This window comes from Triturus cristatus, chromosome 11 (assembly GCF_964204655.1).
Source record: "Triturus cristatus chromosome 11, aTriCri1.1, whole genome shotgun sequence".
In the NCBI taxonomy this organism is placed as follows: Eukaryota; Metazoa; Chordata; class Amphibia; order Caudata; family Salamandridae; genus Triturus; species Triturus cristatus.
In genome coordinates this window covers 273,609,089-273,632,725 of record NC_140594.1, presented here as the reverse complement: position 1 = coordinate 273,632,725, position 23,637 = coordinate 273,609,089, and the positions used below count along the sequence as shown (strand labels likewise).

Genomic DNA, 23,637 nt, shown 5'->3' with positions numbered 1-23,637 from the left:
TCCCTGTCTCCCTCCAACTCGGGACAAATCACGCCCATTCCGAAGAACCCTAAGGCCGACCCGAAGGACCCCAATAACCTCTGCCCCATCTCAAACCTCCTCATTCTCTCAAAAGCCCTTGAAAAATGCTCCCTTTTTCAACTGGATAAACACATTGACACTTACAACCTACTCGACCCTCTACATTCCGGCTTCCGTAAAGGCTGCAGCACTGGAACTGCATTGCTAAATATAGTTGATGACATCCACCATGCCCTAGATAATGGCGAGACCTGCCTACTCATTCTTCTTGACCTCTCTGCGGCATTCGACACAGTTAACCATTCAACCTTACTCAATACACTTACATTTTGGTTCGGCCTTAATGGCACCGTCCTCTACTGGTTCAACTCCGATTTCCAACACAGAACCCAACAAGTCAAAATCCAAAGCTGCCTCTCTAGCCCTACTCCTGTCTCCCTCAGTGTCCCCCAAGGATCTATCCTCTTTCCTGCTCTCTTTAACCTATTCATGGGACCCCTAACCCTCATTCTCAAACAAGTCGTTATTAACTATCACATGTATGCTGATGACACCCAACTGTACTATAAAATTAAATCCCACTCTGATGTACTGCACCTTAACACCGCCCTGACTAATATCCAAACCTGGTTCTATTCCAATCACCGCAAACTTAATCCTAAAAAAACTGAAATCATTCTTTTCTCTTCTAAAAACAACTCTCTCCCCATCCAAACATGGATCACTTATTGCCCTAAACTGTCCACTCTCCCTATCCGAATCAGTAAAATCCCTTGGCATCACCATTGACAGTAAGTTTACGTTCAACTCCCATATAAAAAATTCGTCAAAAGGAGCACTTTTTACGCTCCAACATCTCAAAAAAATCAAACCCTTCATTCCAGCGGAAGATTTCAAACCTGTTGTCCAATCCCTAGTCCTCTCAAAAAACGACTATGGTAACGCCCTACTCTCCGGCTCTCCCAAAGTTCACCTGGCCCCCCTTAAATCTGTTCTCAACCTAGCGGCCAGGCTTACGACTGCAAGCGATCTGACCACATCTCGCCGGCTCTTAAGACCCTTAAATGGCTTCCTATCGAAGGCAGATCCTCCTATAAATAGCCTGCATTACGTACAAATCCCTCCTTCAAAAGACCCCGCTCTACCTCTCAAACTCAAAAAAGTGGGCAGTGCCTGACCGATGAGAAGCACTAACTCTCTCCTCCTCGTCCCCCTCTGTTAAAAAAGAAAGTCGCGCAATCTCGCTCCTTCTCTGGTAAGGCCCCCAGCATCTGGAATGCCCTCCCTAAAGATCTACGACTTAACCCTTCATACGACAGTTTCAGACAAGACCTTAAAATGCACCTGCTCAACAAATATTGGGTTCCTTAATCCTTCTATCACCATACTTGCTGTACACTCTCTTCCTTTAAAATCTTCCACCTTCCCTCCTCTCTTTCAACCCTCCTGTGCTCTACCTCACCTATTCACCCCCTGCCTTACCCATCCTCACCTTTTTCTTCCACCACTCTTTGAGCACTTTGCCACCCCCCTTTCCACACTCGCCTAACCCTTCTTTATTGACAAAAAATGAGTGTACCTCCTTTATACTGTTTAATAATTTGTAATCATTTTATTCATATGTTGTTTCGTAAATAGCTACATCTATGAACTTTTTATCCGAATCAAGATATATTACTCATTTTGTTCTTTAAGTCTACCATATCTTAATGCTGCATTTCGTTACTATTGTTTTGTATTCCATGTACTATCGTCATTCCAATGTAAAGCGCTCTGTACCCCAGGGTGGAGCCAGCGTTATATAAAACCTCTTAAATAAAATAAATAAGAACCAGTCAAGAATCCTGTCAACACTGTAACTACCTCAATACCACAAAACAGTGACATAAGTAGAAAGCTGGCTACCCCACCTCAAGGCCCTGCTCCAGCCCCCACCCCAGCTTCAACTAGGGTAAGAGCAGCAGGCTCAAAGGTTAAAATAACCCCCTCCCTCCAATCATACTTCAAAGTTAAACAAACACTCCCAAGCAAAATATCAGCAACCAAATGAGAGCAAAGTAAAAAAGGAGGTAAATCAGCAATGACGGAGACTAGCCCAGTGACTGATTTTCCGACGAGTAATAATAGATTTCAGGTCCTTGAAGTGATCGGAGCCACAGGGGAGGCACCCCTTCTGGAGTCCATAGAGAAAGGTGGGCAACTTCACTCACGGGGCAAGAGTAATGTAGGACGAATAAGGGGAACTGACAGCTTAATTGAAACCCTGATTTCTGAAATGAGAGAGAATTTTGCCACCTCAGAAAAAAATCAACACAGGATTCAGAGAGCCTGCGAAGTATTGGAAACCAAAATCAACTCCATTATGGAACGTATTAGTGTAGTAGAATCTACAGTGGAGGAAATGGGTAAGAGTGTAGAATTGAATAAGGTGGAGATACAGGCCCTGAAAGAAAGTGAAAGGGAACTCAGGGGGAAAATTGAGTCAATGGAAAATCAGGCCAGATGCAATAATTTAAGAGTCTTAAATGTTCCGGAAGGACAAGAGGGTGATGAGATCAAAGGTTATATGATTATACTTCTAAAGGAGTTCTTTCTGTGGATCGAAACAAAGGCGCTGACAGAGGACATACAGAGGGTACATAGGGACCCGTTTGGTAAAGGCAAACCTAGGAAGAACCCGAGGAAGATCTTGATCAATTTTAGAACATATACCTTAAAAGAGAGAATCCTGAGTGAGGCAATAAGGGCTGGATCCCACACAAAAAATGATTGGGCCTTCAAAATAAGATCAGACATCTCCAAAGCAACCCTGGATAGGCAGTGGGAGTTAGGGCAATTTATGCAGGAGTTGAGATCTCTGGTAGCAACATTACAGATGAGATTCCCAGCATCCCTGAGAATAATGTGGGGCAACCAGATGCACAACTTGAGAGAACCCAAGGAGGTAGGGTCCTTAATAGTCAGAATCAAGGCTCAAAAAGTGTAAAGAATAGCCTGTAGAGCCCGGGGCTCAAACCGGCGAGATACATCGCCAAAGAGACAGATGGAGGTTTCTCCATGTGTGGGTGAGGGACAGGTGAAGGGAAGGAGGAAGGGGGAAGGGGGAAGGGATCACGATAATAAGAATAAGTTCCCAGAGGGTGTGGAAGCATACAGGGAATTCTTTCTTTTTAAATGGTCCGACTTGTGCAAAAACAGAAGATACAATAAAGAACATTATTGCAGGTTATGGGAGTTAACATTCTAACATGGAATGTAAATGGTTTGAGGGTCAGAGGTAGAAGGCTCAGAATATTTGAATACCTAAAAAACATAAAGTGTGATATAATAATTCTCCAAGAAACACACCTCCTAAAAAAAGAGTGGGAAGAAATTTTGAAGCGGCAACGGTGGGTGGATACTTATACATGCACAGATCAGGCTTGCTGTGTTAAGGGAGTGAGTATTCTTGTAAAAAGATCAGCGAATGAGACCATAGAATCATCCAATTGTGATTCGAAGGGGAGATGGACCGTAGCAAAGGTACGCTTGAGTGGGGTTAGCTGCGTGGTACTATGGTCCAAATTTGGACGACCCTACCGCAATGCAGGCATTATATACATATCTTCTGGATGCTTCATCGCAAATTATAATTGGAGGCGATTTTAATTTGGTCATAGATCCTAGGAAAGATAAACTACCAATTAGGAATATCGTAACAGTGTGCTATGTGAGGTGACCCCAGAGCAGGGCTGCAAGGGTTAAGAGGCCTTGTGGGCTCTGGATGTGGCTGGGGCTACAAGGCCCTCTCATGTGGGAGTAGGCAGTCTCTTACCGGGACTTTCAGGCTCTCCCTGGTGGCCGAAGGCAGGGCTTCTGTGCAGGGCACTATGAATTTTGACATAACAGTCCCCTGCGTGAGTACAAGAAACCGCCTCGTCGCCAGTATAGAATTTGCCACTGCACGAGATATGGGAGGCGCGCTGCGGCCGCTAAAATAAATACACCACACATGTGTTTGCTCACACGGCGCGGTCCCGACTAACTCGCGGGGGCCACGCCTCTTTATTTTATACATGCGTCTGGCAACACTGCCAGTGCGTAGCGTCCGGCTGCGGGTAGACTGGAACGCTACCCCGCCGAACACTACACACCCTATGACGGCAGCGAGCCCGACTAACTCCGAGTTCCGCGCCGTCACCGGTTCAGCAGGGTGTCTCCAGTCTTTGATTTCCAGGTCCCAGTTGCGGGAACTCCCACGGCAATCCAAAAAGGCGGCCCTGTCCGTCCGCCGGCAGTTACACGGCGCTTACTGCACCTTGGTATCATGCCTCTTTTAGCGTATCCTGGGCCGATGTTGGTGGGGTCGTTGCCGTTCCCACACTGCAGGATTCTGAAGGATTCCCCCTGCGTCTGGTGGGAGCTCCACAGAGGCACGTCCTATGCGGCCATCTTGCAAGCCATACCCCCTCCATAAAAATATCATTATATTATATTATATTTTTATTGATAATGCAGGGAGAGAATGACAAAAGGATGAGATGACCAAAGGAGGGATATAAGAAATAAAATTAACTAGAACTGGGAAAGCATAAACAGAGAAAGCGAGAGTAAGGGCACAAACAACTAACCACGGCACAAAAAAGTGAAAATTCTAAAATAGCCTCTGACTATGCCAGAAAAGTTATCAGGTATCTTTTTTTGTTTACATTTTTTCACAAATCTATTTTATTGAAACATATTGACAGCAAAAAAAATGTTTCAAAGGTGTTTCAAACAATAAACCACAAATTGAAAACAGAAGCATTCAGAGGGCACTGTCACGTGCACAGTTGGGTATTTAGACGATTGGAAATCATTTAAATATTATAGCAATAGGGCACATCTATTCAGGCTGGGTGGGGGAAACAGATCTCAGAAGGAAGCATAGAGAAGTGAGGATTGTCATTTGTATTGAAAATAAAAAATAGAAATTGGTAGTTGGAGGCCCCCCCCCCCCCACCATGTTACATTTCAATGAAAACAATATTTCAGAGCAAGACACTGAAGTTACTAATCTTTCAGCAAACCTATTTAAGGGTAGGAAATTTCTGTGGCTGTATGTGTTTGAAGTGGGGGTCCTAGGCACTCACCGCGGCCACCAAATGTGGGAGGCCGGAGTCCCTGACCCACACCGCTGTTGCCAGGTGCAAAATCCATCATTTAAACGTTAGGCTAAGACACCATCTGAGATAGCCCTGCTCACACCGTTAGTAGCTTGGCACGAGCAACCAGGCTTATCTCCAAGGCAAGAGTGGATAGTATGTGCAACCACACTCACATCAACCCACTGATGTTACCACAAATAGACTCCACACGAGTTTTTATAAAACAAGTATAATCTTTACATTAGAAGATATACGATATGACCACACAATACAAAACCAGCATATAAGAATGGGTAGTATTCTTTCCGGTGGGTTGGTAGGTTCTAATCCCAACCACCGCTTCTAACCAATATTTACGTTTACTTCTAACCGGTCCCAAAAGGTTAGGCGGGTCGTATTCCGAGAATCACAAACGTTGCAACAGAAAACAAATACTGCAATGCGTAACGACATTACCCCGTACTGCACACTAGAGAAACAGTGCCATACGTAGCGCCACAATCATATACTTTGCAACAGAAGGAATAATGCAATGCGTATCACCACCAGCATGCTCTGTGCGATGAAGAAATAATGCAATGCACCACGTTACAATCATGTACAGTGCAAGGGACAGTTAATGCAGTGCGTAGCGCACCCAGCATGTAGTTCGTCAGGCACCAATAGGACCAGGCGTCATAGGGCAGTTCGATAGTTCGTTAGCAGCAGTAATGCAAAGTGTAATACAACAGTTTAGGTGCTCCATTAACAGTGCCCCCAATCCTGGATCAATGATGACGCAAAAGTACCGCTTCTCACTCCAGCCCCAGTACTACCCCTCCTTGGGCCAGCACGGGCCTAGATCCGAGCTGAAGCAACAGGCTTGCGCAGCTGACAGAAGCGAGAGGCCTAGAGAGTGTCCCTCCGGGCCCGCACCCCACCCCAGGTGGTGATCCACGTTACATGGGGGGGGCGCGACCCCACTCTCCTCTCCTAATTCAGCGACTTGGGCCTTGATCCAGAACTCCGTCAGGTGGGCAAAGCGAGCTCGGGCCGGCGGCTCAGCTCCTCTGGGGCTGCCGGTCCAGGCCGCTGCTGTGTTACTCCGAGGGCCCGATGTCCTGGCCTTTCTTCCGGCGGTCTCAGCCGACACCGAGACCCGCCCTCAGCACTGTGGAGACCTACTTTGATTCCGGTGCACCCAACACCCAGGCACGCCTCACCAGCGCCTGTGGTTGCACCGCGACATGCACTCTGTGCATCCGAGACTCGCCTCTTCTCTGGTGCACACGATGACCAGGAGCTCTTCACCAATGCCCTGGCTGAACCTCACACGCACCCTGCGCGTCTGAGTTTCACCTCTTCTTTCGGTACACACAACAAACAGGCGCTCGTCACCAACCCCCTGGCTGCACCATGACACGCACAATGCGCGTCCGAGACTCACGTCTTCTCCCGGTGCACTCAAAGACCAGGCGCTCCTCACCAATGCCCTGGCTGAACCACGACACGCTCCTTGCACGTCCGCGACTCAGTTTACTAAAGTGCCCACGATCACAAGGCATGACTTCTGAGGGTCTCGAGCTGCAAAGGCACGTGCACACTGCGTTGCTTGGGACTTCTACGGAAACTTTTATGTTCCTGTGTTTCCAAACAGGGAGCCAGCTCACCTCGGGCCCTTGGGCTTCAGGACACCGCACAAAGCATAGTCCTGTTCAAGAAGGGGGGGGACAACACCCACTGCAATGTCCCTTCAGTCTCTTCCTTGGTAAGAGCTACAAACTGCAGGCCAGCCCCAGATCATGAAGCAAGGGTCAGTCCTATCCAGCAGTCTCTTCAGCAACTTCTTCCTTGGCAGAGTTTCTTCTTGACTATGGAAAAGGTCAGAGCCTCTGCAAACTCGACTTGTCCATCTCGCCATTCAAAACGACACCAAATTCTAGGGGTTTCAGTTCTCTTAGTTATACCCCTTCATGTCTTTGAAGTTTGTAAGTGCTCAGGGGTCCCTGACCCTCCCTCAATCAGTTCTGGGTGTCTCCCTCCCAGTGTCACCTTTCTCCCTTTGATACTGGTGGTCTGGGTCCTTAATCACTCAGCTAGAGATGGGTCAATTGGTTTATAGCACCAGCCCAGGCCTTTTCACCTCCCGGGCTTCTCCTCCCCCTACTCTCCAGATGCAGGGCAGCCTGGTGCTATTTCAACCCCTCCCTGGGTCAAGATCTCTCCCAGCTCCTCGCACCTCACATATCCAGACAGTCAATCCACATCAGCAGAGACACACATAAATGCTTAAAGCACAAAACTCAGCCACTTTCTAAAAGAGTGGTTTCTGAACACACAGTGACAAAACCACCTTCATAGAAAGATGTGTTATGACACTGAGTTCATACATACTAAACTTCACCTCTCCATTTTAAATTGATAGGAAACTAGGCTAATAAAACACCATACCCAGCCTCCCCCATTCTGTCCTATGGGTAGAATGGCCTTTCACCAGTAAAAACGAAATGGATCGCTTTTCACAGTCAGAACATAACACACACCTCGCTACATGTTTTGCATTTTACTTACACTGCACCCTGCCCAGGGGTTACCCGGGACCTACCTCAGGCGTGCCCCTTGTATACGCAAAAGGGAAAGTCAGGCCTGACAAGTGGTTGTACTTGTCAAGACAACATGCTAACTTAGCACATTACGTGCAGGCCATACATTGAAGGCCTGAGTTCTCTCCTCTGCGCGCCTTTGCATTACTAGCCCTTGCACACACAGTTCACATCACTAGGGACTTTACTAGTAAGGCAAGCATACCAATCATGGCCAACCAATTATCACTACACTTTACACAGGGAACCCTTGTACTTTGACACTGATTAGCAGTGACAAAGCATCTAAATTGGCAACTCTTTGTCAGGAAAACGGTCTAGGGGAAAAGCAAAAAGTTTAGGGAACTTTAGCCAAAAAGGCCAAGATCCTACAGTCTGTTTCTATGAAATATATTCTCTGAAACCCTATATACCTACTTGAGCTGGCTACAAGTTATTGTTGATTTCTAAAAATGGGAGTCTTGCAAGTTGCAGTGTAATGCCCTTTGAGCTTGAAATCACAGGGGTACCTATAATATAGTATAAGTGATTGAGTTAGGTAAAAATGCAGCCTGGCACACTGCTTTGGTTTATTTACCTTCTTCATGGATAGATTTGAAAAGTACAGACCTGGGTTTGTCCAGCTGAAATCTGATGAACTCTGCCAACTCCATGTTGTCCTCCAAGTTATAATTCTCTGTCCAGAAGACGCAGAGGTTTTTATAGTTGCAGATCAGCTCTAAAAAGTTCCGGAAGGTTTGAGCCATATTGAATCGTTCTTCCCCGTCAGACCCTTGCTGCCAGGCATAGATGCTCAGAAGTTCTAGAGCATATTTTGGTGGGAGTTTCTTTCCCGTCAGCTTCTGTAAAATAGGAGAATGGTGGTCAGATGGAGTGAGTGGGAAGAGCTTTGGAGAGCTGACAATACAGTGGCGCAGTGCTTAATTTGTAAAAAAAAAAATACGTGCAGGGGCCCGCATCAGGAGGCCATTGCAGTTTGCACCACACATTGCCAATGTACTTCTAACCATCACACTACTGTAAGTTACGGAATCAAGTGAGTAATAATTTAAGTTATTACAAGGCCAGCACAACTAATAATTTTAATAATCAGTACTACGTTAAGCTGAATTAGACTGTATTATTTCAAATCAGCCGGACATTCCATTAACGTACCTGGATATCCGTAATGATTGGAACGCTCCTGCCTTGCTGCCATTCTACATTCCAGACAGCCTTCTTATGACTAATGACGAACAAACGCACTGCGTTGTACGTTTGACCCTCACGCATTACGTGCAATCAACGTAGTACGTGCGGCCATCTTGGAGCTTCGTTTCTTTCACTGTGCGCATACTCCCACAATAGCACAGTCGGATCTCACATTCACTCAAGGAGTAAAGAAGGTACTGTAATTCCCGATTTGGAATATAAATACATTTGTTGCCTGCCATTTACGGTGACAGGCACACCATATTTATTAAAGAGTTGGTTGGTAACTTGTACAATACATATATTATTTTTCATCAGCCTGTCATTCACGGAGATAGGCACACCATTTTAACTTTCCCTCTATCAACTTAAAGAATAATATTTAACGGTGACAGGCACACCTTACCCAAGTATTATTTTGAGTATTGGGTTATATTACAAGGTATACCCTGTTTTAGAGGATTATTATTATTTTCTTTATCTACTCATTTCTGCATCTATTCATCCACCATGTGTGCTGCACAAGCTTTTTCACTAACTCCACCACAGTCCTTTCTCACTACTAAAGGAGATCCTCCAATTAAATGGCAAGAATGGAGAGAATATTTCTTAAATTATATTGATGCGTTAGAGGATGGTGAGGAGGAATTAACTCAAGTCAGGAAAAAGAAAAATTTTCTTGACTCTCTTGGTCCTCAAGGTCTAAAAGTGTACAACTCAATGAACAAAAAGACGCATGCTGATGATGATTCAAATGTGTTTATTCATGCTCTTGAAGATCTTGACACGTATTACTCAACATCCGTATGCATAGCCATTGACTGACACAAATGTTTGGGAAGAAAACAAATCTGTTGAAGATTTTGTTTCAGATGTAAAGAAATTAGCCTTGACATGCAGGTTTGGCTCACTTGAGGAAGAACTAATCCGAGACCAAATCATAATGTATGTTAACAATGAGTATGTTCAAGAGCGTCTCTGGGTACATGGTGAAGCATCATTGTCTGATGTAGTCGCTTTAGTTAAGAAAGCAGAAATTACCAACAAATGTGCTAAGGCTATTTCGGAGTCTCCTAAAGAAAGTGAGAAACTTACAGTGAACAAAATCACTTTAAAACCCAAAGGAAAGTTTCTCAATTCATCCTCCTCCAATAGAGACACTACTAACATTCATACCGGATCTGCAACATTAAAATGTTACAGATGTGGCAGTAAACATCATTTAGCTAATTTCAAGATTTGTACTGCTAGGAAACAAAAATGTCTCCAATGTGGTGTTATTGGTCATTTTACAAAGGCGTGTCGGCGCAACATGAACAAAAAGAAAAAGGTCACTTTGCTTAAGGATGATTATAATGATTCTCCTTTCACATCTTCTGGTGATGATATTCCTAATAAGAATGTTGACTGTGTTTTAGGAGTTTCTGATAGTGTTAACTCGTTAAATATCAATTGTAAATCTAAACCTGTATGTGCGATGTCAATTGGTGGTGTTGATACAGTCATCGTGGCGGATTCAGGATCTCCGTACATGATCATTAACAAAGTACAGTGGGAAAAAGACTTTGTCCATGTTTTAGGTCCCACTCTATCTCCTCCTGATATCTCACCAGAGAGTTTTACTGGTGAAAAAATCGATTTAATTGGTTTTAGAGAACTTACCTTTGAATTTAAAGGGAGATCTTCAATTAGTAAACTGTATGTTGCTTTAGATGGTCCTCCTGTATTTATCATTTTAAACCCGAATGGAGTTGAACAAGTCATGGTCTTAGACCATAATGAAAATTATCACCTTGAACATAAAGAAAAATTTCCCGAAGTTTTTACCAATAAAGTAGGTCAGTTAAATGGGTATGTTCATAAAATTATACTAAAAAATGATGTCCAACCCACAGTACAAACGTCCAGACACATTCCTTGGGCTGCCAGAGAAGAGGTTAATAAGGAGCTGAAACGCTTATTAGATGACGGAATCATTGAAGAAGTAGATGCTTCTAATTGGGTTGCCCCATTAGTGGTGGCTTGTAAGGCCAATGGCAAGGTCCGTCTATGCATTGACTTGAGGTCTCTGAATAAAAATATAGTAGTTGAAAGATTTCCGTTGCCCAAAATAAATGAGTTAATTTCCCTTACCAAAGGCATGCAATGGTTTTCAGTTATCGACCTAAGATCAGCATATCATCAAATCCCATTACACCATGATAGTAAAAGTTTGACCACTTTCATGACTCCCCAAGGATGTTACCGGTTTTTGCGCATGCCGCTTGGCCTCGCGTCAGCGGCTGCAGTGTTTCAAAAACGTATGTTTAAATTATTTCATGATTTACCTGGCATACTATTTTTTCAAGATGATATCCTCATAATGGGTGAAACTAAATCTATACAAGATGAGAGAATGTATTCTTTTCTTAAAATACTAAAGGAAAGAGGTCTCACTGCAGAATTGTCTAAATATAAATTTGGTGTTGATTCATTAGATTACTTAGGACATGAAATTTCCACCAAAGGTATAAAACCTAAATCCAAACTAATGAATGCCATTAGAGATGCCCCATCTCCTGTGAACAAGGATGAATTGAGGTCCTTTTTAGGGCTTATAGAGTTTTACAGCAAATTTGTGAAAAAAAATTCAGAGAAGACATTCAATATGCGTCAGATGTTAAAGTGCAAATCTGTATTCATATGGTCAGACATGCTGCAGCGTGATTTTCTAGATCTCAAAAATGAACTTTGTGATGCTAAGGAACTAGTAGGCTTTGATCCCTATTTGCCTTGCATTATTACCACTGATGCAAGTCAAAAGGGATTAGGTGCTGTCCTATCACAAAGAGAGAAAAATGGGAAAGAAATGGCAGTTGCATATGCATCAAGAGCTCTATCTCCAGCTGAAGAACGATATTCTGTAATTGAAAGGGAAGCGTTAGCAGTGGTATGGCCACTTGAACATTTTAGGAGTTTTATATGGGGTTATGTTGAGGTTAGGTGTGACCACAAACCCCTAGTGAAAGTTCTTTCCCCTGATGGATTACTGAACGCTACGCCTAGAATAGCTAGAATGTCTGTTCGTCTTTTGGATTACATGTACTCTGTAAACTATGTCCCAGGAGTTAAGAGCCAAGTAGCTGATTGTTTGAGTAGATTACCATTGCCATTGGAGAGTTCTACAGAAAATTTAGATGATTTTCAAGTAGCTGGGATAAATCTTAGGAGGGATAATGTTAGTTTGAGTCCTCAGGAACGGGAAGAGTCTATGATTAAGGATGAACTTCTTGCAAAAGTTAAAAAATGTATTGTTAATGGATGGTCAGTTAAGAAATCGTTGTGTGAAGAACTGAAACAATTTTGGGAAGTACGTGATGAATTATCCCTTAAAGATTGCAATATATTACGAGGTGAAAAAATAGTTCCACCAAAAGATTTAAGAATGAAGGTCATTCAATTGTGTCATGAAGGTCACCTCGGTATTGTTAAAACAAAAAAGTGTATCAGAGAATTATATTGGTGGCCAGGAGTAGATGCTGAAGTGGAGAGAGTAGTAAGAGGATGTTCTTCATGCAATAATTCAGACAAGTCTCTAAGAACGAACACTCCTTCTTTGTCTCCCGTGTTGTGTCCGGAGATGCCTTGGGAAACCTTAGGTGTGGATATCACTGGGCCCATTATTAAAAATAATAGCGCCATGTATATCTTAGTTGCAGTGGACTATTTTTCAAAATGGCCAGAAATTAAAGTAGTAGAGAAAGCTGATTCATCCAAAGTTCTTGAGTTTTTAGACGACTTGTTCCAGAGAGAAGGACTTCCCAAAGTTATTATAACGGATAATGGGGTTCAATTCAAATGTCATCTCATAGAAGACTTTTTTGAAACGCAATGGTATAACTCATAAAGTCACCTCGATTTATCATCCTAGCGGCAATGGCGAAGTAGAAAGGTTCAATTGTGTAATCAAGGATTCAATTCAATTAGCCAACCTTAAAAATCAAGATTGGGTGGTAGGAATAAAGAAAATGGTTTGGCTGTACCGTATTACTCCTACTGTTACAGGTTACAGTCATTTTACTATTATGAAGGGGCGTGTTCCATTCACTAAGGAAAATCAATCTTGGTTAAAACATTCCAGGTTATTAGAATGCTCACCTGAACATGTAAAAGAAAACATTAAGTCACATCAGGAGAAGTATAAAAGTTATTATGACATCAAGTACAACACGAAAGAGATCATTTTTGAAGTAGGTGATTTAGTACGGGTTAAATTACCTTTTAAGGTGAGAAAAGGGCAAAGTAAATTCTCAAAACCTTTCAGTATAGTTGAAATTTTTAAGAACTCAGTCAAATTGTCTGATGGTAAGATTTGGCATATTGGTAGAGTAGTAAAGTACAATGGTAAACTCAACAAGTGGAATAAAAGGCAGAATGATAGTCAAATCACAAATTTCCATTGGCTTGATTGGGAAGATGTGAGATCTGAATGTTTGTCAAAGTATATGCAAGATGAAAATTCTGAGAAAATAGAAGCCCCCCTAGTTACAACTCAATTTGAGAACTCATCTGATTCTACACAAGTTGGGAATGAGAATTCTCTTGATGATGTACAGAATGATAATATTTCTGATGATGTTGTTCTCAATTCTGGTTCTTCAGACTTGATTGAATATGAGGCTCCTTCAGACCCTGAATTACCATCTGAAGGTAAAGACGTCCTTGTTAATAGATTTGGTAGAATTGTAAAACCACCTGATTATCTCAAAGACTTTGTCATTGATTAGTTTCTTTTATTCCTTACTTTTGTTACATTGATGTGTAAGAAAAAGTTAAGTTGTTTTCTTAAATGGTTCTATTGTCAGGAGGGAAGATGTGTTGTTATTTTAGTTTATTTTTTTGTATTTTGTTTTTATTTTTCTTATTGTGTTAAAGGGAGAAGATGTGTTATGTTTGTCTCTTATTCTCATTTGCATTTTGTCACATTCTGATGCGTTACATCATTGATGACACATGGAACTTCCAGGTGTCATCAGTGATCAGTTTAGAATACCTTTGTGCTGAGTGCAGCTGTGCGGGCTGTGTATGCTGTGCTGGCCTTTATGCTTGTAACTCAATAAATTCATCTTTGAAACATATCGTTTCCGGAGGATTCCTACTTAACAGTGCCCTCCATTGCTGAAATGGGCTGTCCGTAGCCCATATCTGTATGCTTTGTCTTGAGCACTGTCTAACAGTTAAATCTACCTAAAAATTAGTGGACATGTTTACTGCAGTGGGAATTACCTAGACCTGGGAGAGTGCCATGTGGTCTTCCTATTTTGAAATACACAGCATATGACGATGAAAATCCAGTCTTACAAAAATAATAAAGTAGCAGCTCCAAAATCATCTTCCAACCAAACAAAAACTCAGATCAGGTTTGTCAAAACAGTGCAAGAAAAATTCAACAACTTGTTAGACATTCATAAACAAATGAAGACATCAACTTGGGAGATCAAACAAAGGAATGTTTCAAAAGTGCAGAACTCAATCTAAATACATTGCAAAAATAAATTAAATGAATGGAAATTCGAAAGAGAATATATAGATTATGAATTTAGTCATGTGTACACTTTCGTCACAGAAATGTAACTCTACACCCTGTGGTAACAGAACATTAGACTGAAGAAAGATATGAGAAATTGCTTTTATGATGACAGCTCCTCAGTTAGTGAATTAAAATAATCTATTAAATCAAGAATATGTAAGGATCTAAGGGGAGAGGATGTAGCCTTACGGCTTGAGCGGTCGACCTTGAAGCGGGGGAACGGGGTTCGAGTCAGCAACGTCAACTCAACATCCTTGTTTCTGCTGCTGAAAAAATGCATTAATGATTTAGAAAACGAATACATGAACTGAATGTCTGCGAAGACATCTTGCAGTGTGGCCACATTTTGAAGTTTAAATGGATCTCTGTTTGCTGCATCTGTGAGATTGGTACCCATGTCCAAACTGGCAAGCGCCAAGATTAATTTACCACTTGTTGTGGTTGGCGCCATACTAAAGTATGCAAAAAGTGATGAATGGATTGCTGGAAATAATCTCAGACACTGGTAAATTTTTGGGCCACAACCCAGGCCATCGTTATTTTGCAGACCATGCCACTATAGTTTTGACCCTGCTCCAATGGAAGCATTCCAATCTGAACTGTCAGGCCAGGTCCTTCTTGAACTGGAACACAAGCAACTCAGGACTGTTTTTTCCATGGTTATGGGCTCATCACCCTGGCATAGCTTGGTTCCAGTGACACAGTGTTCACAGAACCCACATCTGGTCCTACCCATCCCACTTAGGGCGCCATACTGAAGTAATCAACAATAAAAGTGTGCAGTTACGTTGAAAAAGGGGGAGGGAGGCAGATCCGACAGTGGGGGTCTGGACCCAATAGATCATCAAGGAGCACCTCCTTTTAGGAGCACCAGCGGGACGACGGTGGACGGATAGGCATACGGCAGAGACTACTGAACAGCGAAGGGACCAGCGGGTAGTCTAGCATCCCGCCACTCCCAAGGGGCCCTTGTACCTTAGAATTAGCGCCATGAATGCAAATACAAGGAATACATCCAGAGTAAGGGTGGAAGTTCAGGTGCATTACCTTATCACAAATAATGTTGTATGAGTGGTAGGTCACCTTAGTACTGATATCGTTTTTACCTATCAAAGTAGATTAGGTTATTGATAGGTCCTGAAGAAGTGCTGTTGATCCATCTCAGGGCAAATTAGGTGCAAAACATGTCGACCGAGTGAAGGGATCTAGAAATCATAATACGCTCCTAGAATTGACTGATTATTATTTTTATCCCATTAACAGATGCCCCACAAATAAAGCAAACACAAGGAGATGATGGATGGAGCGCTGAAACATTTCAGACACTCACCCCCAGATCTGGGTTGAATCCATCATCGTTCTTTGACTCACTTCACCACCCAAGTTCAGACTCAGCCATATGCAAATCAGTCTTGACCCTGTTCCTCTTGGGAACAGTCCAGCCCGAACTGCCAAGATAGGTCTTCCCTGAACTGGAAACAAGCATCCTGAGACCGGTTTCGGGGTAACACACCTCATCAGCCAGGCTAGCTTGAATCCAGTGGCAAAGTGAGCAAGGGACCCACGTCTGGGCATACCCTGCCAACTTAGGGCGAACAAAGCTAACACAAGGAGATGATGGATGGAGCGCTGAAACATTTCATACACTCACCACCAGTCACAGATCTGGGTTGAATCCATCATCATTCTTTTGCTCACTTCACCACCCCAGTTCAGACTCAGCCATATGCAAATCAGTCTTTTTGTTTGTAAACAAACTTTGAGTTTTCAGGTGTCAACAGCAAGTAACAATGTATCAAAATGGCATTCCTAATATTTCCCAGCTTGATGATCATTACAAATATACAGTACTAAGTCATATAAATTGAAGACTGACGCATATATTGGTATTCTGCCTTGCAATGACTGAGACAAAATGCGGAACTAAACAAAAATAAAGGGAATAGTCATCACTGATTAGTGACTTCCCTGATCCATAATTGCATTATAAATCACATCATCACTCCTCTAACTAAACTCCCGATCCTCATCCCACCCCACCCTCCCCCCCAGGCATTTCACTTCCAATTTTGCACAATACACTCAATATACATCTGTTATGTATAGTTGTCGGTAGGCTACCAAGGCCAATAGTGAAGACGATTTCACGCCTCTACCCTATGCTCGTATATCATGTGGGCACTAGGGGTGGCAGTGCCGGTGCAGCTCGGTGCTAGCATTTCAATGTCCTATCTCCGGTACGGCAATCTCACTGTTTTCATTGCTATCAGCGTCTGGCGCCTTTAATAAACCCGCCAATTGTTTCCATGTTTTGGCCGCGTCAAATGTCTTCTCGTTACCCGTTCTCTTTGCTAATTGCAACTGCACTATCCCATCACATTTCGCCCATTTGCTGAATTCCTTCTTCCAACTATCTAGGTTGGGAGCCATTCGTGCTTTCCAATGCATCGTGATTTCTCTTTTGGCCAGCAAAAGGCCCATATCTAAAAATTTGCTAGTGATCTTAGATTTAGTCGTATGTGGAAACCAATGCAGCACACACGGCCCCATTGCCAGCTCTAGTTCTATGTCCATTACAACGTTCAACAAGGTCACTACCTCAGTCCAATAAGTAGCTAGTTGTGGGAACCCCCGGATCATGTGAGGAAAGTCCGCTCCCTCCCCCTGGCAGTGCGGGCACTCGTCTGAATCCGTGTCAAAGTAGATTTTGATCTTTGCTGGAGTGAGGTAGGCTCTGTGCAAGATGTAAAAGGGCACCAGTTGAAAGCGGGCGTTCCTGGTGCTATTCCATGCTCTTTCCACTATCTCGGCCCAGGCCCTATCTGATATCTCTTTCCCCACATCTGCCTCCCACTTACACTTAAGGACATCTAGGGGTGGTAGCTTCTCCTGCGTCATACGCTTGTACAGGCACATGATCGCTTTAAACTTTCCCGCAGCAATTACTATATATTGACAGGCCAGAGAGGCACCCGGTTCGGTTAGGCCCTCCTTCCAGTGCTCACGAATAGCCGCAGTAAGCACCACGTGAAGCAAAAAGTCCCCCTATAGTAATAAACCCTTTCTCGCCCCATTCTACCAAATCCCGCCAGGAGCCTCCATTGGGCAGCGCCTCACACATGGACAGCGGAATATCAGGGGCATATGGCACTGCGATGCCTGCTCGTTTTAGACTCAGCTTCCAGCACTGCCTTGCTGTTCTAAGGTCCTCTGGGAGGCACAGGTCCAGAACGATTTGAGAGAGTAATCCCAATTCCGGGGCCTTTTCTCTTTCCTCCTCTGGTCCACACAGCCAGTGCCGCTACTCTTTGCGTAAGCCATTGCAGCTGAGCAGTTAAATAATAAGTTTCAAAATCAAGAACTGCCCATCCTTCCTCTGATCTTGGATGCATTAATACAGTAAAGGCCACCCTCCTTCTACCCGTGCCCCACAGGAAGCCAGTGACCATGGACTTAAGCTGTTTAAAAATCCGCGCTGGGATCCAAACCGGCAGGGTCCCAAAGTAATGTATTAGCCTGGGGAGCGCCACCATTTTAAGTAAGGCCACTCGCCCAGCAACTGATAGTGGCAGTGACCCCCAAAACTCAAAATTACTCGCCAGACCTCTTACTGCTCTAACAATATTGCCCTCCAACATATCCGCTCGTGCATGGTATATCTTAACCCCTAAATACGGGAGGCACCTGTATTCCCACTGCACTCCTGCTATGTCCTGCGGTCTGTCTTTGTCTCCGACTGTTGGGAACAGCCATGACTTAGCCCAATTCACTCTAAGGCCAGACACCCCTCCCAATTCGTGCAATAATTGCCTTCGCCCCTAAAAGTGCTTGCTCTGTGTTTTCCAAGAACATAAGCAAGTCATCGGCATATAGGGCTATGTGGTGTACCTGTCCATGCGCATGTAGGCCTTGGTAGTATCGCCCCATCCTGGCCTTCGCCGCCAGTGGTTCCATGGCCAGCGCAAACAGGAGGGGGGACAGCGGGCATACCTGCCTCGTACCCCGGCCCACTTCACAAGCATCGGATATCAACCCACCCGTCCTAACTCGTGCCGTGGAGCACTTGTATAGTAAAGCCATCCACTCCTTGAATTTGTCCCCCAGTCCAAATTCGGCCATGACGTGGAACAGGTAGGGCCACTCCAGACTGTTGAATGCTTTTTCTATATCAAGGGCAAATACTGTGGCTGCATCTTTTGGATAGGAGTCTGCTTCTAGTATTCGCAGTAAGCGCCGAATATTTAAGGCCGTATTCCGAGCAGGAATAAATCCAGCCCGATCCTGATGTATTATGGTCGACATGAAAGGTAGAAGACGAGTGGCTAATATGCGACTCAGTATTTTGTAATCTGTATTAGGCATGGATAGCGGACGGTACGCAGATCTGTCCCATGTCGGCTTTTCCAGGTTTAAGGAGAGGGATGATAACTGCCTCCCTCGCTGAGACGGGAAGTTGGCCCAGGTGCTTCGCATCATTATAGAGCGCTACCAATCGTGGCGCTAGCTGCTCAGTATAGGTTAAATAGAATTCTATCGGGAGGCCGTCTATCCCCGGTGTTTTATTCCGTGCCATATGCTTAATAGCCGCCCTCACTTCCCTAATCTCAATATCTCTGCCTAACAACTCCGCTTGATCATCATCCAACCGTGGGAGTTGGAGTTCGCGTGTAAACCCATGCAAGTCATCCTCCGTCTGGGTCGTCTTTCTGTTATATAAATTCTTGTAATAGTCGTAAAACAACTCATTTATACCCTCTTGGAGGTCCCGGATCTCCAGAATCATCGATGCTCTGCGTGACGGGTTAGCCAACCAGGCCAGTAAAGCACCGGATTTGTCTCCCTCTACGTGGGTGTGTGTGATATAAGCTTTGTGATCGAAACATCTCAACCGCTCCACTTGTGCCGCTACTGCCTCCCGCGTCTCTTCTAGCTCCCCCTGTTTATCTGGCTTCCCAGGACGATCTCTCTCGACTTCCCGAAGGTGTTGTTCTGCGTCTCCTAGGTCCACTAACAGCACCCTGCAAACACCCACCATCTCAGCAATACTACGACCCTGAATCACCGTTTTGAAGGCATCCCATTCCACTAACGATGTTGAGGCTGAGCCCTCATTGTCCCCAAAGTACTGAGTTATGGAGGCGCCCACCGTGTCGCGAAACACTGGGCCCTTCAATGCCTCCGGGTGCATTCGCCAAGTCGGTCTCTTGGCTCGTACCCGCGACCATTGCACCCGGAGTAAAATGGGGTTGTGATCTGACAATGCCCTAGTCAGATATTCGCTGCCCTGCACTCCTGCATGCACGTCCGGAGTGCATAAAAATGCATCTAAGCGCACATGGAGCTCATGCAATGCTGAAAAAAAGAGTAGTCGCCCTCCCCAGGAGGCTGAACCCTCCAAGTGTCCACTAGTCTCCATCGGCTCTGCCAATTCCACCTTGCCTCTGCAATCTTATGAGTGGGCGCATTAGGAATTGGGGGGTGCGAGCAGTCCAATGTCACATCTGAGATACAGTTAAAGTCCCCACCAATCAATAGTGACCCAGTGAGATAGGCAGCTAGCTTTCCTGACAGCCGCGAAAAAAAGGCAGGGTGTTCTGTGTTGGGAGCATATATGCTCACCAGAGTTATGTCACGCCCGTCTAGTTTCCCAAGTACCACTACATATCTACCCTCCGGGTCTATAAGCCTTTCCCTAAACTGGAAGGGCACCCCCGCCCGCACTCAAATCAATGCTCCCCAAGCAAATGCGGAATAGGCTGTATAGAACACCTGGCCATGCCAGCGCCGTTGTACCGCTACTCCTTCCTGCGCCTGTCAATGGGTTTCTTGCAGCAGCGCTATGTGGACTCCCCTGCGGACTAAATATGCATGTAGTTTATGTCAGCACCACATAGAGTGCATCCCCTGCACATTCCATGATATACACTTCAAGTCATTGGTGGCACCCATCCCAACAGTGTCGGTAATTCTACCCTGAAAACTGCTCTAGTGACATGCCTGGCCCTAACAAACCCCAAAACTAAGAAACATCCCCAACTACACCTCCCCAGGACAGCTACTGTTAAACTAGTACCCATCCAAACCACAAAAAGAAAATGCACACTAAGTCATCTGTCGAGTAAAGAGCTTCTGGGGACAGGAGCTAGCTCAGGACTTCAGTAACCATTGCACATCAGCCCTATCGTAAACAAAACAATCCGGGACATTCGCCAGGCCATAACAGTGTAAGTGTTCTTTTAGGCACCCTGCTCACTGTAGCTTACCACCCTCCTTCAGATAATGCCATCCGCCATTTGCGGTTTCACCTTGGGCATCTGTTCCCCATTAACATGTGACGCGTCCGAGTCATTTCCCACAGAGTCCCCGGCAGTGCCAGCTTCTTCTTCTTCTGCTACTGCAGTCCATTCCTTTGCCAGTGCCACCACAGCCTGCAGTGCCTCCGCCCGCTCCCGAGCCGTCTGAGATAGTGTGGGTTTCTTCTGGGTTCTGTTGCGGAGGCGACGGCGTGGTCATAAAGTTTGGTTTGAGGCTCGATCCTGTGTGCCCCCGGAGTTCTCTCCTCACGGTGTCTCTTTTCTGTACGTCTCCAGCCAGTCCCAAGCGTATTGAGGAGGGTCAACATAGTGTGTGTTTCCTTCTAGTATGATGCGCAAGCGGGTCGGAAACATCAGTGAGTACTGGAGGCCCTAGTCTTGCAGTGCTTTCTTAATTGCCATGTAGGAGGCCCACTTCCTCTCTACCTCCAGTGTATAGTCCGGGAACAGCGTAACCCTAGCGTTATCCACAGTGAAGGGGCCATCCGTTTTTGCTTTTTGCAAAAGTAAGTACCTATAACGAAAGTGGAGCAGGCGGGCCAACGCAGGTCTCGGAGGCCTCCCCGTGGGCCAGGGGCCTGGCGGGCACCCTGTGGGCTCTTTCAAGGGTGTAGAAGGTAGTGAAGCCCTCCGGGGCTACAACACTCCTAAACCATGTCTCCAGGAAGGCTACCATATCGCCCCCCTCTGTTCCCTCCGGGAGCCCCACTACCCGGATGTTATTTCTCCGATTGCGTCCTTCTGCATCTTCGGCTTTGTGCCCCAGAACATGTACCCTGTCCGCCAGGGCCTTCATCTGCTGTGCCATGTCCTTCTGCACCGGCGTCAACTCTGCCAGACTGACTTCATTTTTCTTGACCCTCTCTGAGAGCTTTTTGTGTTCATCCCTTAGTAGCCCAAGTCCCACTGCAACTGTACTGATATCTTGGTGGAGGGTCGCCTTTGTGTCCGCTATGGCCTCCAGTATTTGGTGAAGTTGTTGCTGCTCCAGGTCCTCCTGGACAGTCTGCAACTCATCTGAAGTATCTCCTTTCTGCTCCTGAGTGCCTCCAGCCAGGCGACCCCTGGTCTTACCCATAATGGTGAAGTCTCTCCCCGCTCACATATATTCCTCCCTCCGTCTGGTGGCAGGCGCTCTGCATAGGCGACTCAACCCAAACTCCCCGCGCAGCAGTGGTGCAATTTTATGATGCGCACTGATGGTTCAGCAGTGCCCACTTCTTCCGTTCAGTTCGAGTTTTGGGTGCAATGCCCGGGCTCGTCTTCTGCGCCCCAATCCCCCAGCTGCCAGGACTGCTAGCAATACTTGTCCGCTCTGGTCCAGATCTGCTCACAGTCATCCCTCGGTCTCTGCCTACACCGAGGGCACTGGAGCCACGCTCCAATCTCCTCAGCCGTCTCAAAGCAGGGGTCCACAGGTCACCGGGTCATCAACAGTCAGCTCCCCCAGGTGCGCCTCAGCTCTCAATGGGGGATTCCTATGCCACCGCTCTCGTGACGGTTGCCATCTTTCCAGGCAACGTTGCGCACTTCTCCCCTGTAGCGCGCAGCTCTCAGCAGAATCCTCGACCGCTCCGGACTCTCCCCGGGGAAGGGGGGGGGCGCCATTCAGCGTCCCAGCCCTTTTGCCACCAGGGTCCTCAATGTCTTGCCCTGAGCGTGACAAACAGTCTGGGCAATGGGCGGTATCCTCCTAGGCAATCCTCAACTGTGACATCGGTCTCTGTTCCACCAGAGGCTGCCCTTCGTCGTATTCACCACAGTACCAATCCTTCAGGACACCGCTCCGGGGAAGCTCCGGAAGACTCTCCTCACAATCCTGTCTTCGCCCCATGGTAGCAGGCCAGTCCAATGCCATGGGGCCACAGTGCGGCCTCTCGGCCAGGCCCGCACTTCCAATCGCCTGCGAGCCGCCCGCTCACCTCCGGGCCGGGCAACGATCTCCCCCCCACGGTGACCAAGCACAGCATCGCTCTCGGGCCTCCAGGGGTCCGTCGGTCCCCGACAAACCTGTCAGGGCGTCTGCCCCAGTACAGTCATCATATCAATAGAGTCCACTCCGGTGGGCCCTCTCCGTCGTCCGCTAGAAATCCGCTCCGCCCACGGCCCAGTGGTTCAGGGCGTGGTCGGCTGAGTCTCATCGCCGCCACCGCACATAGTCGAGCCGCCAGGCATAATTTCACTCGGCAACCAGTTGCAGCGAAGCACAGTGTAGTGTAGCGAGATCCCCATCCAGAGCCACAAGGCTGCCCCCACTGTCAGTATGGAGCCCAGCACACTGCTCAGATCGCTGCCGCCATTTGGGGCTCTCCTGGCCTCCCGGGGCAGCTCCGCCGCTGCAGCCGATATTGAGCGCGGATTGCGATCCACACTTCACCAGGAACACTCCTCGTGTGCACGACCCTCAGGGGGTCACCGATGGCGCACCAGGCAATCCCGGATGTCCATTCAAGCAGGATAAATGCTGGGCTGATACGGAGCTCTCTGCTCACGCGTCCACCATCGTCTCCGGCCAAGCCACGCCCCCCATGCAAATCAGTCTTGACCCTGTTCCTCATGGGAACAGTCCAGTCCGACCTGCCAAGCCAGGTCTTCCCTGAACTGGAAACAAGCATCCTGATACAGATTTCCGGGTAACACAACTCATCAGCCAGGCTAGCTAGAATCCAGTGAGCAAGGGACCCATGTCTGGGCATACCCTACCAACTTAGGGCGAACAAAGCAAACACAAGGAGATGATGGACGGAGCGTTCAAACTTTTCAGACACTCACCCCCGGTCACAGATCTGGTTTGAATCCATCATCGTTCTTTAGCTCACTTTGCCACCCTAGTT

General features: G+C 46.0%; 1 protein-coding gene across 3 annotated transcripts in view; it reads right to left on the bottom strand.

Moving 5' to 3' along the window:
• Window positions 1-23,637, bottom strand: part of LOC146784010 (2'-5'-oligoadenylate synthase 1-like) — a 323,524-nt gene that overhangs the window by 32,604 nt on the left and 267,283 nt on the right. For all 3 annotated transcript variants that reach the window (XM_085633235.1, XM_085633233.1, XM_085633234.1), the window contains exon 5: window positions 8,339-8,571. In XM_085633235.1, coding sequence (XP_085489361.1) covers window positions 8,339-8,571 — 233 coding nt within the window. The remainder of the gene's footprint in view (window positions 1-8,338; window positions 8,572-23,637) is intronic.